General features: G+C 38.4%; 2 protein-coding genes across 2 annotated transcripts; one reads left to right on the plus strand and one right to left on the minus strand.

Moving 5' to 3' along the window:
- Positions 1-1317: 1317 nt before the first annotated feature.
- Positions 1318-3021, plus strand: LOC121976745 (cytochrome b561 and DOMON domain-containing protein At5g47530-like). The gene is made up of 3 exons (XM_042529059.1): positions 1318-2133; positions 2237-2491; positions 2572-3021. The coding sequence occupies exons 1-3, from the start codon at positions 1504-1506 to the stop codon at positions 2890-2892; spliced, it is 1206 nt and encodes a 401-aa protein (XP_042384993.1). The 5' UTR covers positions 1318-1503; the 3' UTR covers positions 2893-3021.
- A 20-nt stretch (positions 3022-3041) lies between these two features.
- On the minus strand, positions 3042-5866 carry LOC121976737 (BTB/POZ domain-containing protein At3g08570-like). The gene is made up of 5 exons (XM_042529047.1): positions 5848-5866; positions 5547-5671; positions 5093-5159; positions 3857-5005; positions 3042-3759 (listed from the first exon to the last, which is right to left on the minus strand). The coding sequence occupies exons 2-5, from the start codon at positions 5606-5608 to the stop codon at positions 3226-3228; spliced, it is 1812 nt and encodes a 603-aa protein (XP_042384981.1). The 5' UTR covers positions 5609-5671; positions 5848-5866; the 3' UTR covers positions 3042-3225.
- Between the last annotated feature and the right edge of the window lie 4990 nt (positions 5867-10856).

Here is a 10856-nt window from a genome sequence, read left to right on the forward strand (position 1 = left end):
AGGATGGCATGACCAAAGAGGGCAACAGCGACTGGGAGGTCGCACAATAGGGCTTCTGCTCAGACCAATGCCGAGGGAGGAGAGGTCAGCTAGGGTGCGAGGCGTCGACAGTGACATTGGTGTATGGCGATTGGGATGACCGATCGCGAGAGAGAGATGGCGAGAGAAGGGCGACTCCCAATGAGGATCAGGGGAAAAGAATAAGTAAAACTTAGGTTTTTTAATCAAAACCTAGATTAATATTTATAATAAATTCCCACTTAAATGGATAATCCAAACCGGCTCCCTCCAAGTCCAATTGATCTATCTCCTTAAACATGTTATACAATTTCAATTTAAATTTTAAAAAATTTCTAATAATTTCTAAAAAATTCTATAAGATTATTTCTCACTTAACCGTATTATTTAATTATTATTTTATTATTATATTTAACACTATTATAATAAGTTTGTCATCCCTAAATAATTTGACATTTTCATATGTAATGTCTATAGCACGTATATGTTTACTCGGCGTGTCCAAGTATATCTTCTTCATGTCTTGGTCACTTGTATTAATGGTTAGTAGTCACCCATGATTTATTTCCTTCATATTGACTTAGGGACGGGTTGACAGGGACGTCGGGATGAACGAATCACCTTTTATCACGTATAACACGTATATGTTTATTTTGAATTTATCCTTTACTATTTTGGTTTTTAACAAGTGCCTCCGAGACTATAATGTAGCGGTGATAGAAAAATTTCGTAGGACCGGTTTGAAACATTTTAACACTACTTAATGATGGTTATCGGGTTAATTATTATTATTTTTATAGGACGTATATGTTGTGCTCGGCTGCTCGCAGTGGCTTGTCATGCAAACATTCAAGCTATTTGACATTATTAATTTTTTTTTAAATAACGTACGTCTTTAGGTTTTGAACTATGGACCTATGGTCGGTAGTGGAACAGAGGACGGGAAAGGAAAGTAAGTGGAGGAGGAAGAAAGAAAGTCAAAAGATGACACATGCAGAATTTGGATGAATGAATTAGACGGTTAAATGACTAGCTTTGCGAAAACTTGAGATATTTACTTACAGTTGCAGAGATGGCTAATCATATTTACAATACTTTGTCACTAAAGTATATAATTTAGAGTGATGTTTGATGTTCTAGGTGAAGAATATATAGTGTAATCAACCTAATCTTCTACAAATGACGATAGCTTTTTTTATAGACAAGTGAAAGTGATAAGCAATAAAGCATTAATGGAGTAGGCAACCACCATTGATTCATGATTTCATCTGCTCCTGCTCCATTAATTTAGTTGTCGTTGCGCTTGCACCTTCAGCACTTGCAATCACCAACAAATCGATCTAAAGAAACATCGAAATCAGAGACTTTACCTTCCCCCACCCACCAACTCTCACCTTCCTCCATCTACAAATCTCGCGTTATGAACACACTCTCCGTGATCAAGAAAAAAAATTAAGGAGAAGAAGGGGGGAGGAAGATTTGTTGATGAAGCAAAGCATGATGATCTTGTGCTTGTTCTTGTCATTAATGGTGCAGCAGTACCACCACCGGGGAGCCGCGGCCCAGAGGCAGAGCTGCGTGGCAGAGAGCTTCTCCAGCAACGGGCTCTACAGCTCCTGCAACTCCCTCCCCTACCTCGGCGCCTCCCTCCACTGGACCTACCATCCGTCCAACGCCACCGCCGACATCGCCTTCCGCGCCCCGCAGACGGCCGACGGTTGGGTCGCCTGGGCCATCAACCCCAACGCATCCGGCATGCTCGGCGCCCAGTCCTTCCTCGCCTTTCCGGCCTCCAACGGAGCCATCACCCTCTTCACCACCGCCTTCTCCACCTACGCCCTCCAGCCTTCCGACGTCAAGGACGAGAACCTGACCTTCGCCGTCTACGACAAGCGCGCCGAGTACGGCGGCGGCTACTACACCATCTACGCTACGCTGGCGCTGCCCGCCAACTCCACCAGGGTGAACACGGTGTGGCAGGCCTCGAAGCAGATGCAGGATGGGGTCCCCTACGGCCACCCCTCCGGCGACAACGAGCTCTCCAAGACTAGCCTCGATCTCCTTTCCGGCGAGGTCGTGTCCGCCGGTGGCAATTCCAGGCTCCGCCGTAAGAACGTGAGTACACGCAGTCTCTCGTAACACCAGCAGCTTCTATTTGTGCTCATCTAAAAACAGTCGAATTAGAACTAAATAAAAATCATCACGATTCGATTGACAGATTCATGGTGTCTTGAATGCTATAAGTTGGGGGATTTTGATGCCGATCGGAGCCATGATAGCGAGGTACGTGAAGGTGTTCGAATCCGCCGACCCTGCCTGGTTCTATCTCCACGTCGTCTGCCAGTTCTCGGCCTACGTGATCGGGGTCGCCGGATGGGGACTCGGCCTAAAGCTTGGCTCTGAGTCTGTAGGGATCACGTACCACAAGCACCGGGACATCGCCGTCGCTCTCTTCAGCCTCGCCACAGTGCAGGTGCCCTCGCTAAGGCGCTTCACCGTCTCATCTAGAATGACACAATATTCTACTGTCTGACTGACATCTGAGATTCCCAGGTGTTTGCGTTGCTCATGAGACCCAACAAGGAGCACAAGTACAGAGTGTACTGGAACGTCTACCATCATTTCATGGGGTACTGCATCATGACACTGGGCGTCGTGAACATCTTCAAAGGCTTCGACATCTTGGCACCGGCTAAGAAGTGGAAGCACGCTTACGCAGGTTCCATTGTGACGCTCGCCGGCATCGCCCTGGTTCTTGAACTCTTCACTTGGGGTGTTGTTTTGAAGAGGCGGTGGAGGAGCTCGGAGAAGCCTCACCATGGTGCGAATCACGGGGCGAACGGCTACGTTTTCAGCCAGCATCAAGCGTTGTAGCTAGAGGGAACGGAGAGAGGCGATGTTAATTAGTGTAGTAGTGTCTTCTTTTTGTTCAATGACGATGGCCTCAGCCTTGTTTGTGCTTCGAAGTCTATGTGTCTTGTGCCTGAGAGTTTCAGATAAGAAGTGGCGATGCACACCCAAAAGAAACAATTAACCCTATTTTCACCAACCAAATCACCATCAGTACATTCAAGTTTTTGCTACAAAAGTAGGGAAAATCTCCCTGCAAAATTGAAGTCCTTCCCCCTCTATTTTAAGTATGCTTCAGTTGAAGCTGCACTTACATGACAGAAAGTGCATTCAACTTCTATCTAATACCTTAACCATTTATGAAGCAGATTTCCTTTGCCGTCTCTGGCTCTTTCCGTCTGAATGTTGCGACTTTCTCGAGCTTTTCCGTTGCTTTCCATGCGCCGGGCCAAACATTGCGATCTTGCCAATCCCTCTGGAGATGGATGAGAAGAACGCTCTGCTATGTTCTCCCGACCTGTTATCTGTCATCCCTCGCTTCATGAATGCTTGTTCTTTCTCCAATTCACTGAGTCTCACTCTCATTCTCGATATTTCTAGCTTGAGCTCCCTGTTTTCCCTCCTTAGAGAAGCGTAGTTGTCTCTGGGGGAAACTGCTCCACTCGGAACACTACTGCTGCTCATCAACCTCTGCGAGAAGGATGCATCACCGGAGCTCGCTGAGAGGGTCGACTTGAGCCGTATCTGCTCCTGGTAGAGGACACGGACGATCATCTGGAGTGGCAGTCTGTCATTTTGAGCTGCATGGTTGGAAGCTTCTTGGGAGAGCTTCTGGCAGTCAATGAGCTTGCACAATTTCTTGCACTCAGATTCCATTAACGACGGATGGGACTGAAAGGATTTATAAAAACTTGAGCAAGTTAATTAGCACGTACAGACAGATATACCAAGTGATAGAAAGGAAAGTGAAAGAGAATTACAAAGGTACCTTCAAGTATATGTCAATGGCCCTATAGAGGCCGTCATCGATAACACGAGAATACTCCGGTAAGAGTTCAATTATCGCCATGAATTTGGGAAGTTTTAGATGTGGATCGGGCGCAATTTCAGCAAGATAACCATCCATAAGCCCCCCTACTTTTAGTACTGAACTATGACATGGAGACTTGACTCCTTCAGATTCATTTGAGCTGTGTGATGATTCTTCAGAGTCTTCTACCTCAATTCTTCTTAAAAAGTTTACGAGTATCCTGTGAACAGTATCAATATCGAAGACCAAATCACTTGCTTGTGAGGAAGGAATGAGCAAGTCATCAAGAGAAGCCAGTTCCAGTCGAAATCCAATCCTCCTTTCGAGTTCCTGCCTACAATTGAAATTTGCATTGACCTCTATTGCCATCCTTAAGATTCCAAAAAGGAAGGAGAGAGGAACAGATTTAATATTCTCAGTCACTAGAAGACTGACAAGAGTTTCTACTACCGATCTCTGATTGTCTCCTGCATCAAGGCCAAACTCCCAAGCCTGTCGTCGTTTTTGAATACCCTTTAGAGAGGTTTGAGCATAATGCAAAAGAGATTGGGTGATCGTATCTGATCTTACACCTGTTCTCCTCATTGCAGCGATAACTCGTCGATAAAGATCAATTTTTAGCACAGAAAGATCCTCCACCCACCAGTCCTGACAATGCATCATTAATTTTCCTGATCTGCTATCGCATTCTAAGTGAGCTAAACCAGAAACCAATTGCTCCTTGCTAGCGTTGATTGCGATTGCATCTATGCATCGATTCACTATACCGACCTCGTCGACTATGGGAGACAAACCATTAGATGAAGATAAAACTTCCAGGGACTTTTCGAGGCTTTGAAACACAACCTCGTTTAAGAACGCCTCTGCTCTGACAATTAGGTTGCGTTCTTGATATTGTTCAGTCATTTCCAGATACTCGGCAATGCAACGAAGTTGGGCAACATTACTCGCCGTGATCTCGAAGTTAGTCCCGTAACAGAACTTAGCGGCGAGTTCAAATGCTTCAGCTCCCCCAGGTACCTCATGAAGCTCTAATCTGGAAAGGTCTGGCTCCCTGGATTCAACTACCATTTTCCAGATTTTTCCACTTCGTGAAGCCAGAGGGAACTTGGACAACAATATGCAAAAATTGAAAAGGAAGTTATGAAAAACAATATCAAGATATGTCTGCAGAGCCAGTTTAAGAATGGATACCTTGTGCAATAGGAACGATTGGCCATCCACATAAATAGTTACATCCCCAGCAACGTCCGAGAATATCCTACACAAAACAAAACGGCATTTCTTTATAGAGGAAACGCAGCGATGTCACAATTCTAAAGATGCTAAGAACGATACCAAGTCATCAGACTGGCTATTCTCTTTGTCATTGAAATTAAAGAAAGAAAGGCAACGCGACAGGATAATCTCAAGAAACCATCAATAACCATAAAGATTTGAAGCGAGAAGAAGAAAACAAGTTTCAGGAAAAAAAAGAGGAGGTTTTCACAAAAAGAGCATTTGCAATAGATGTCCTTCAAAACCAATTAAACGCCATTAAATGCGTGCTTTATTTGACATTAATTGATCATCCGTTATATTCATCCCTGGCGATCGCGAGAACAAGATAGTCGTGATATCACAAGAAAGCGAAGTCGAAGTGGATGACCTCCTGCTGATCGGTGCACATAACCGGGGAGAGAGTAAAGAGGTGTCCGGCAAAGCTCCCATCCTCCTCCCTTCACTTCACTTCACTTCACTTCTCGTCTCTCTCTTTCTCCTTCTCTAAACACACTGCAAGATAAAGAGAAAGCGAAGACAGGGTCGTGTTTAGGGGGACTGAGGGAACATAAAGAAACTAAAGTGCAGTTCCAACTGTGACCCTCGATAATTCTATAGTTCACAGTATGAATCTCATCAAACCCCTTGGCTACGAATTACGGATCTAAAGTAGATAAAAAGAAAGAGACCTGTAAAGCGGACCTACTGCCAATGTTCGTCACGGAACTCGATAAGGGAAGCAATGATGCAGGCAGGGAGCCTTCCGCGGTGTCTTTTGTGGGCTCACTGGACTCCCCCTTTCCTTTCCCCTGCTCACTGAACTCGATAAGGGACCTACTGCCAAAAGCAAAGCTGCTGCTTCCTCTTGTATTAACACAACATAATGGCAGCAACGCCAGCAGAGCAGAGATGAACAGAGTAGTGTAAGATAGATTCTCCATCATACTGCAGAGTGCAGAGTGCAGAGTAGGCTGCCGCATTCTACGCTCCTACTAATTACATGCTTTTCTCCTTTATGATTCATCATGCTTTTCGAAAGCATTCTTTGCTACGCAAGGGGCATCCACGCCGCTGATTTCAGACGAGATTTTGGACTTTTGACCACCAGAACAGAGTTTTCAAATGCAGTGGCTCAGATCACTGGAAATCTTGTCGCGAGTGGAGATGAATTGCGTTTCTACAAAAGGTCTTGTGCAAATGGAACCATTCGCAGAATGATAACGATACAATTAAATGGAATTTAAGATGAACTAGGATTCACTTTTTCTTGAGGAATTTTACAATTGTTATTCGTGAACAATGTTCGTTCGTGAACCAATATTCGTGATAAATGTTCTTCGTGAACCAATATTCGTGAACCATTTATAAGCTTGTTTATGTTCTAACTTATTTATGAGCTTGTTTGCGGGTTCGTTTATGAGTTTGTTTATAGTTATTAGTTGAGTTTGTTAGGACTTAGGGTATGATAATATATATGTCCACTTAAATAAATAGTAATAAAAATAATTGACGAATTATAAGTTTATTAATATTATGTTGTTATTGGAATACTAGAATATGAATAATTAATTAAATTATATGACAATTAACAAATAAATTTTATATCAGAATTTACTAAAATTATAATTTTAGGAATTAGAATTAACTAAGATAATTATAATTTTGAATGCATTAGATAATATGTAAATCAGTTTATATTTTAAAAATTGACATTGCATACTAATTTATTAATTAATTTTGACCAATTTTTCAATTAAAATTATCTCTTTTAACACAAGATAAATTTTCTATTTAGAATATTATCTTAAAATTTAATTTTTCATTCAAATGATTTTTCTATAATTTAAAAAAACCTCGAATTTATTGATTAATTCTGCTTAAGGTGTATAGGTACCGATAATAAATTTTAATGATTTTATTCTAATTTTAATGTATAAATTGATTTATTAATCAATCTATAGCTTAATCAATATAATAGTCACGATATAGTGATGTTTGAGACAATAAAAAAACAAGAATATCATAAAATACTAAATCTAAATTTTCAAATTTTACAATTCTCCGGACACGATAGTACGTTGAGTACACTAAGAATGATAATGGTAAATGAGTCGGATTCTATATTCTTCACCTTAATTTATTATATTTATCTTTATCTTCATCGAGTATTCAACTTTCATCCTCATCCACATGCCTATCGTTCGTCGAAACTCACCCCTCCCCCCGGGGCCATGCAGGACGCACAAAGAAGGCACCCATGGGATCATCCCCTTATATAATTGGGTATTCAAGAAAAAAATCCCTCCATATATCATTATCCATTCAGATCATTATCCTCCATTGGATTCCTTACAATCCCTAAAACACACAATGGGTCATCTTGAGCCCCAAAGATTCAAATCTTAGGGATTGCAATCTCTAAAGCGCTCAAGGGATCCCACATTCAAACTACTATGACAATCAGTTTACTGTGTGAACTGATATTTGTGCTTTCGGATTTATTCGATAGGCGACCCAATAAAAGACCGTTCACCTTTAGGATTAATCGAACCGAAGGCTTAGATACCAAGATTATATATAATTCACCTTCATCACGATTGATTTTTATTTATTTTTTAGCAAAAATAAAAAATATTAAATAGTAACATATTTACATATATCAGCTTTGAGTCTTTGATTTTATTTATAAAAGAATATATAGGTTAAGTTTCATATTAATTTGAATAATTAAAAACAATTAATTAAATATAGATTTATTTAAATAAATCATATATATAGTTGGATTAATCAAATTTAATTATTATTCTTATAATTATTAATTTATTTATTTTGAACTCAAATATGAAAAAAAAAATCAATTTAAAATTTAAAATATATAATATTAATTTTCAATAAGATTATTAGTTATTTTTCTTGAATATTAAATATATTTTAAATTCTAAGAGGGATATAAGAATTTAAGTTGTTAGTTTTCTATTTTTAAATGATTATTTTTTAAATTATTATCAACTATTTTTTTAATCAATTTTCTAGGTTGTAAATTGTAATTCCTCTTTACCAGCAACGTCGGGACCAAGGCGCCGACATTATAGGTTTTGCATCGTTCCAATGTCTTCCCGAATCCCAACTCTTTCCTCTTCGGCTTCTAATCCAGGCAAAAACCTAAATTGATTTCCAAATTTCTTTCTAGTTTCCATTGCTTCCTTTATTTTTCTTCTTGTTTCTACTTCTTTCTATTTTTTCTCCTCACAAGTCACAACTCGCTTTCATACTTCTCTTTAGTCTTCTTCGACGATCGTGCACTTCCAAACTCGTTTTCCTGGCCACACTCAGCGCCGGATGCTCTTTGCCCTAACCTTCCAGTAGCGATCTACCTTGCTCCTTCCAATAACGCTTTGTCTTGCTCCATAAAAGATTGGTAATTTTTATTTTTTCTTCTTTTTTCAATGGTTACTCCATTGTTTTGTTTAATTAAGTTTGATATGTCTTATTAACTCTATATGATATCATCAGTTCACTTTTGTTATAATTAGTGACAAATTTTCAATATCATTTGTTTGGGTTTACTTAGGGTTTTTATCTTCTATGATCATCTATAGAGGAGACTAATATTTCTATTATTGAGGCAAATATTGATCAAGAAGTTGAAGAAAGTAAGGATAGTCCATTTGATAAAAAGAAACGAAAAAAGACTTCAAAGGTTTGGGAAGACTTTAGTGAAGTTAATCTTGCTAATGGCATAAGAAAAGCCAAATGCAACCACTGTTGCCAATTATTTTCGAAGAATAAGGATGATGCCACAACACAATTATTTAGACATCTAAAAAATTGTACAAGACACCAAATTTTATTGAACAAGGGTCAAAAACAACTTCATCTTGCTCAAACTGCAACTTCTATGAGTACGAGTGAATTAACAAACTTCAAATATGATCAGGGGAGAATTAGAGAAGCTATGTCTCATATGATTATGGTGCATGAGTTACCATTTAATTTTATTGAGTATGATTTGTTCAATGCCTTAATGAGAATGGCTACTCCAAATTATCAAAGTATTTCGCGTGCAATAGCTAAAGAAGATTGTATAATGAGCTATGAGATGGAGAAAAAAAGGATCAAGTCCATGTTGAAAGATACAAATAGAGTTAGCATCACAACAGATTTATGGATATTAGGGTAGAAACTCAAATACATGGTTTTAACATGTCATTTCATAGATTCTGATTAGAGATTGCAAAAGAGAATCTTAAATTTTTGTAATGTTCCACCTCCTCATACTGGAATTGTCTTACATGATACTTTATATAAATGTTTGCAAGAATGGGGTATAGAAAGTAAAGTGTGGACAATCACTGTTGATAATGCCTCTAACAATGATTCTGCAATAAGAATTTTAAGAGAAAATCTTTTGTTCCAAAAGAAACTTCCTTTAAATGGACAACTATTTCATGTTAGATGTTGTGCTCATATTTTAAATATTTTAGTTCAAGATGGATTATCTGAAATTCGGAGTATAATTGAAAATGTTTGAGAAAGTGTAAAGCACATTTCAGCTTCTGAGGAATGCACATTTTTTCTGACATAACCAAACAATTGAGGTTATCATCAAAACAGTTGATTTTGGATTGTTGCACTCAGTGGAATGCTACTTACGCCATGCTTGCCTCAGCTTTGGAGTTCAAAGATATATTTCATCATTATCAACAAAGAGATTCTGATTATCAATATTTACCAAGCGAAGAGGATTGAATTCGTGTTCAAGAAGTTTGTTCATTTTTGGAGCTTTTTAATGAACTCACAAAAATCATCTTAGGTATCAATTTCAATTAGTTAAATATTTATTTTAATAGACTCATGTGAATGTTTTTATCTAGTTATTCTCTCAGATTATTTACAGCCCTAACCTCCACTTATTTATTTGATACTAAACCTTCCAATTTCATATGTATTACAGGTAGTGAATATCCTACTTCAAATCTATTTCTTCCTGAACTTTGGCAAGTGAAAGAGATATTGGATCAACAAATTTTAATTGGGAGTTCATTCATGAAAGCAATGAATATAAAGATGAAGACTAAATTTGATAAGTACTGGGGTCAATGCAATTTGGTAATCTCTATAGCTGCTATTTTAGATCCTAGGAACAAAATGAAGCTTATTGAGTTTGCTTTTCCTATAATTTATGAGCATGAAGTTAGTGTCAATCAAATTGTTTTAGTGAAGAATAGTTTGTATGAGTTATACAATGAATATGCCACTACACATGAAGAAAAAAAAATCCAACAAAAATCTCAATGGTGATTCAAATGGTGATGGTTTTGACCCCACTTCAAATGCAAATAATGAGAAAGGAAAAACTATTGTTACAGGACGATCAAAGTTTGATAATTTTATTAGAAATATTGATATTGTTCAACATGCCAAATCTGAATTAGACATCTATTTAGATGATGGTGTTTATATATGTCAAAATCATGAAACTCACTTTGATGCATTAGAGTGGTGGAAAACAAATAATCTCAAATATCAAATTTTGTCAATGATGGCTTGTGACATATTATCTATTCCTATTACTATTATTTCTTCAGAATCAGCTTTTAGTGCTGGTGGTAGGGTGATCGATAATTATCGTGCTTCATTAGGAGTTGAAATAGTTCAAGTTCTATTTTGTGGTGAGGATTGGTTTCGTCATCTTTAT

This window comes from Zingiber officinale, chromosome 1B (assembly GCF_018446385.1).
Source record: "Zingiber officinale cultivar Zhangliang chromosome 1B, Zo_v1.1, whole genome shotgun sequence".
Taxonomy (NCBI): domain Eukaryota; kingdom Viridiplantae; phylum Streptophyta; class Magnoliopsida; order Zingiberales; family Zingiberaceae; genus Zingiber; species Zingiber officinale.

Bases quoted from the DNA above. Each gene is read 5' to 3' on its own strand.
- LOC121976745 (XM_042529059.1), top strand. From the start codon at position 1,504: ATGAAGCAAAGCATGATGATCTTGTGCTTGTTCTTGTCATTAATGGTG. The intron at 2,134-2,236 runs GTGAGTACACGC...TTCGATTGACAG, and splicing joins CCAGGCTCCGCCGTAAGAAC to ATTCATGGTGTCTTGAATGC. The intron at 2,492-2,571 runs GTGCCCTCGCTA...TGAGATTCCCAG, and splicing joins TCAGCCTCGCCACAGTGCAG to GTGTTTGCGTTGCTCATGAG.
- LOC121976737 (XM_042529047.1), bottom strand. From the start codon at position 5,608: ATGGGAGCTTTGCCGGACACCTCTTTACTCTCTCCCCGGTTATGTGCA. The intron at 5,160-5,546 runs GTCATCCACTTC...TGTTTTGTGTAG, and splicing joins TGTGCACCGATCAGCAGGAG to GATATTCTCGGACGTTGCTG. The intron at 3,760-3,856 runs GTACCTTTGTAA...AAATCCTTTCAG, and splicing joins CCATTGACATATACTTGAAG to TCCCATCCGTCGTTAATGGA.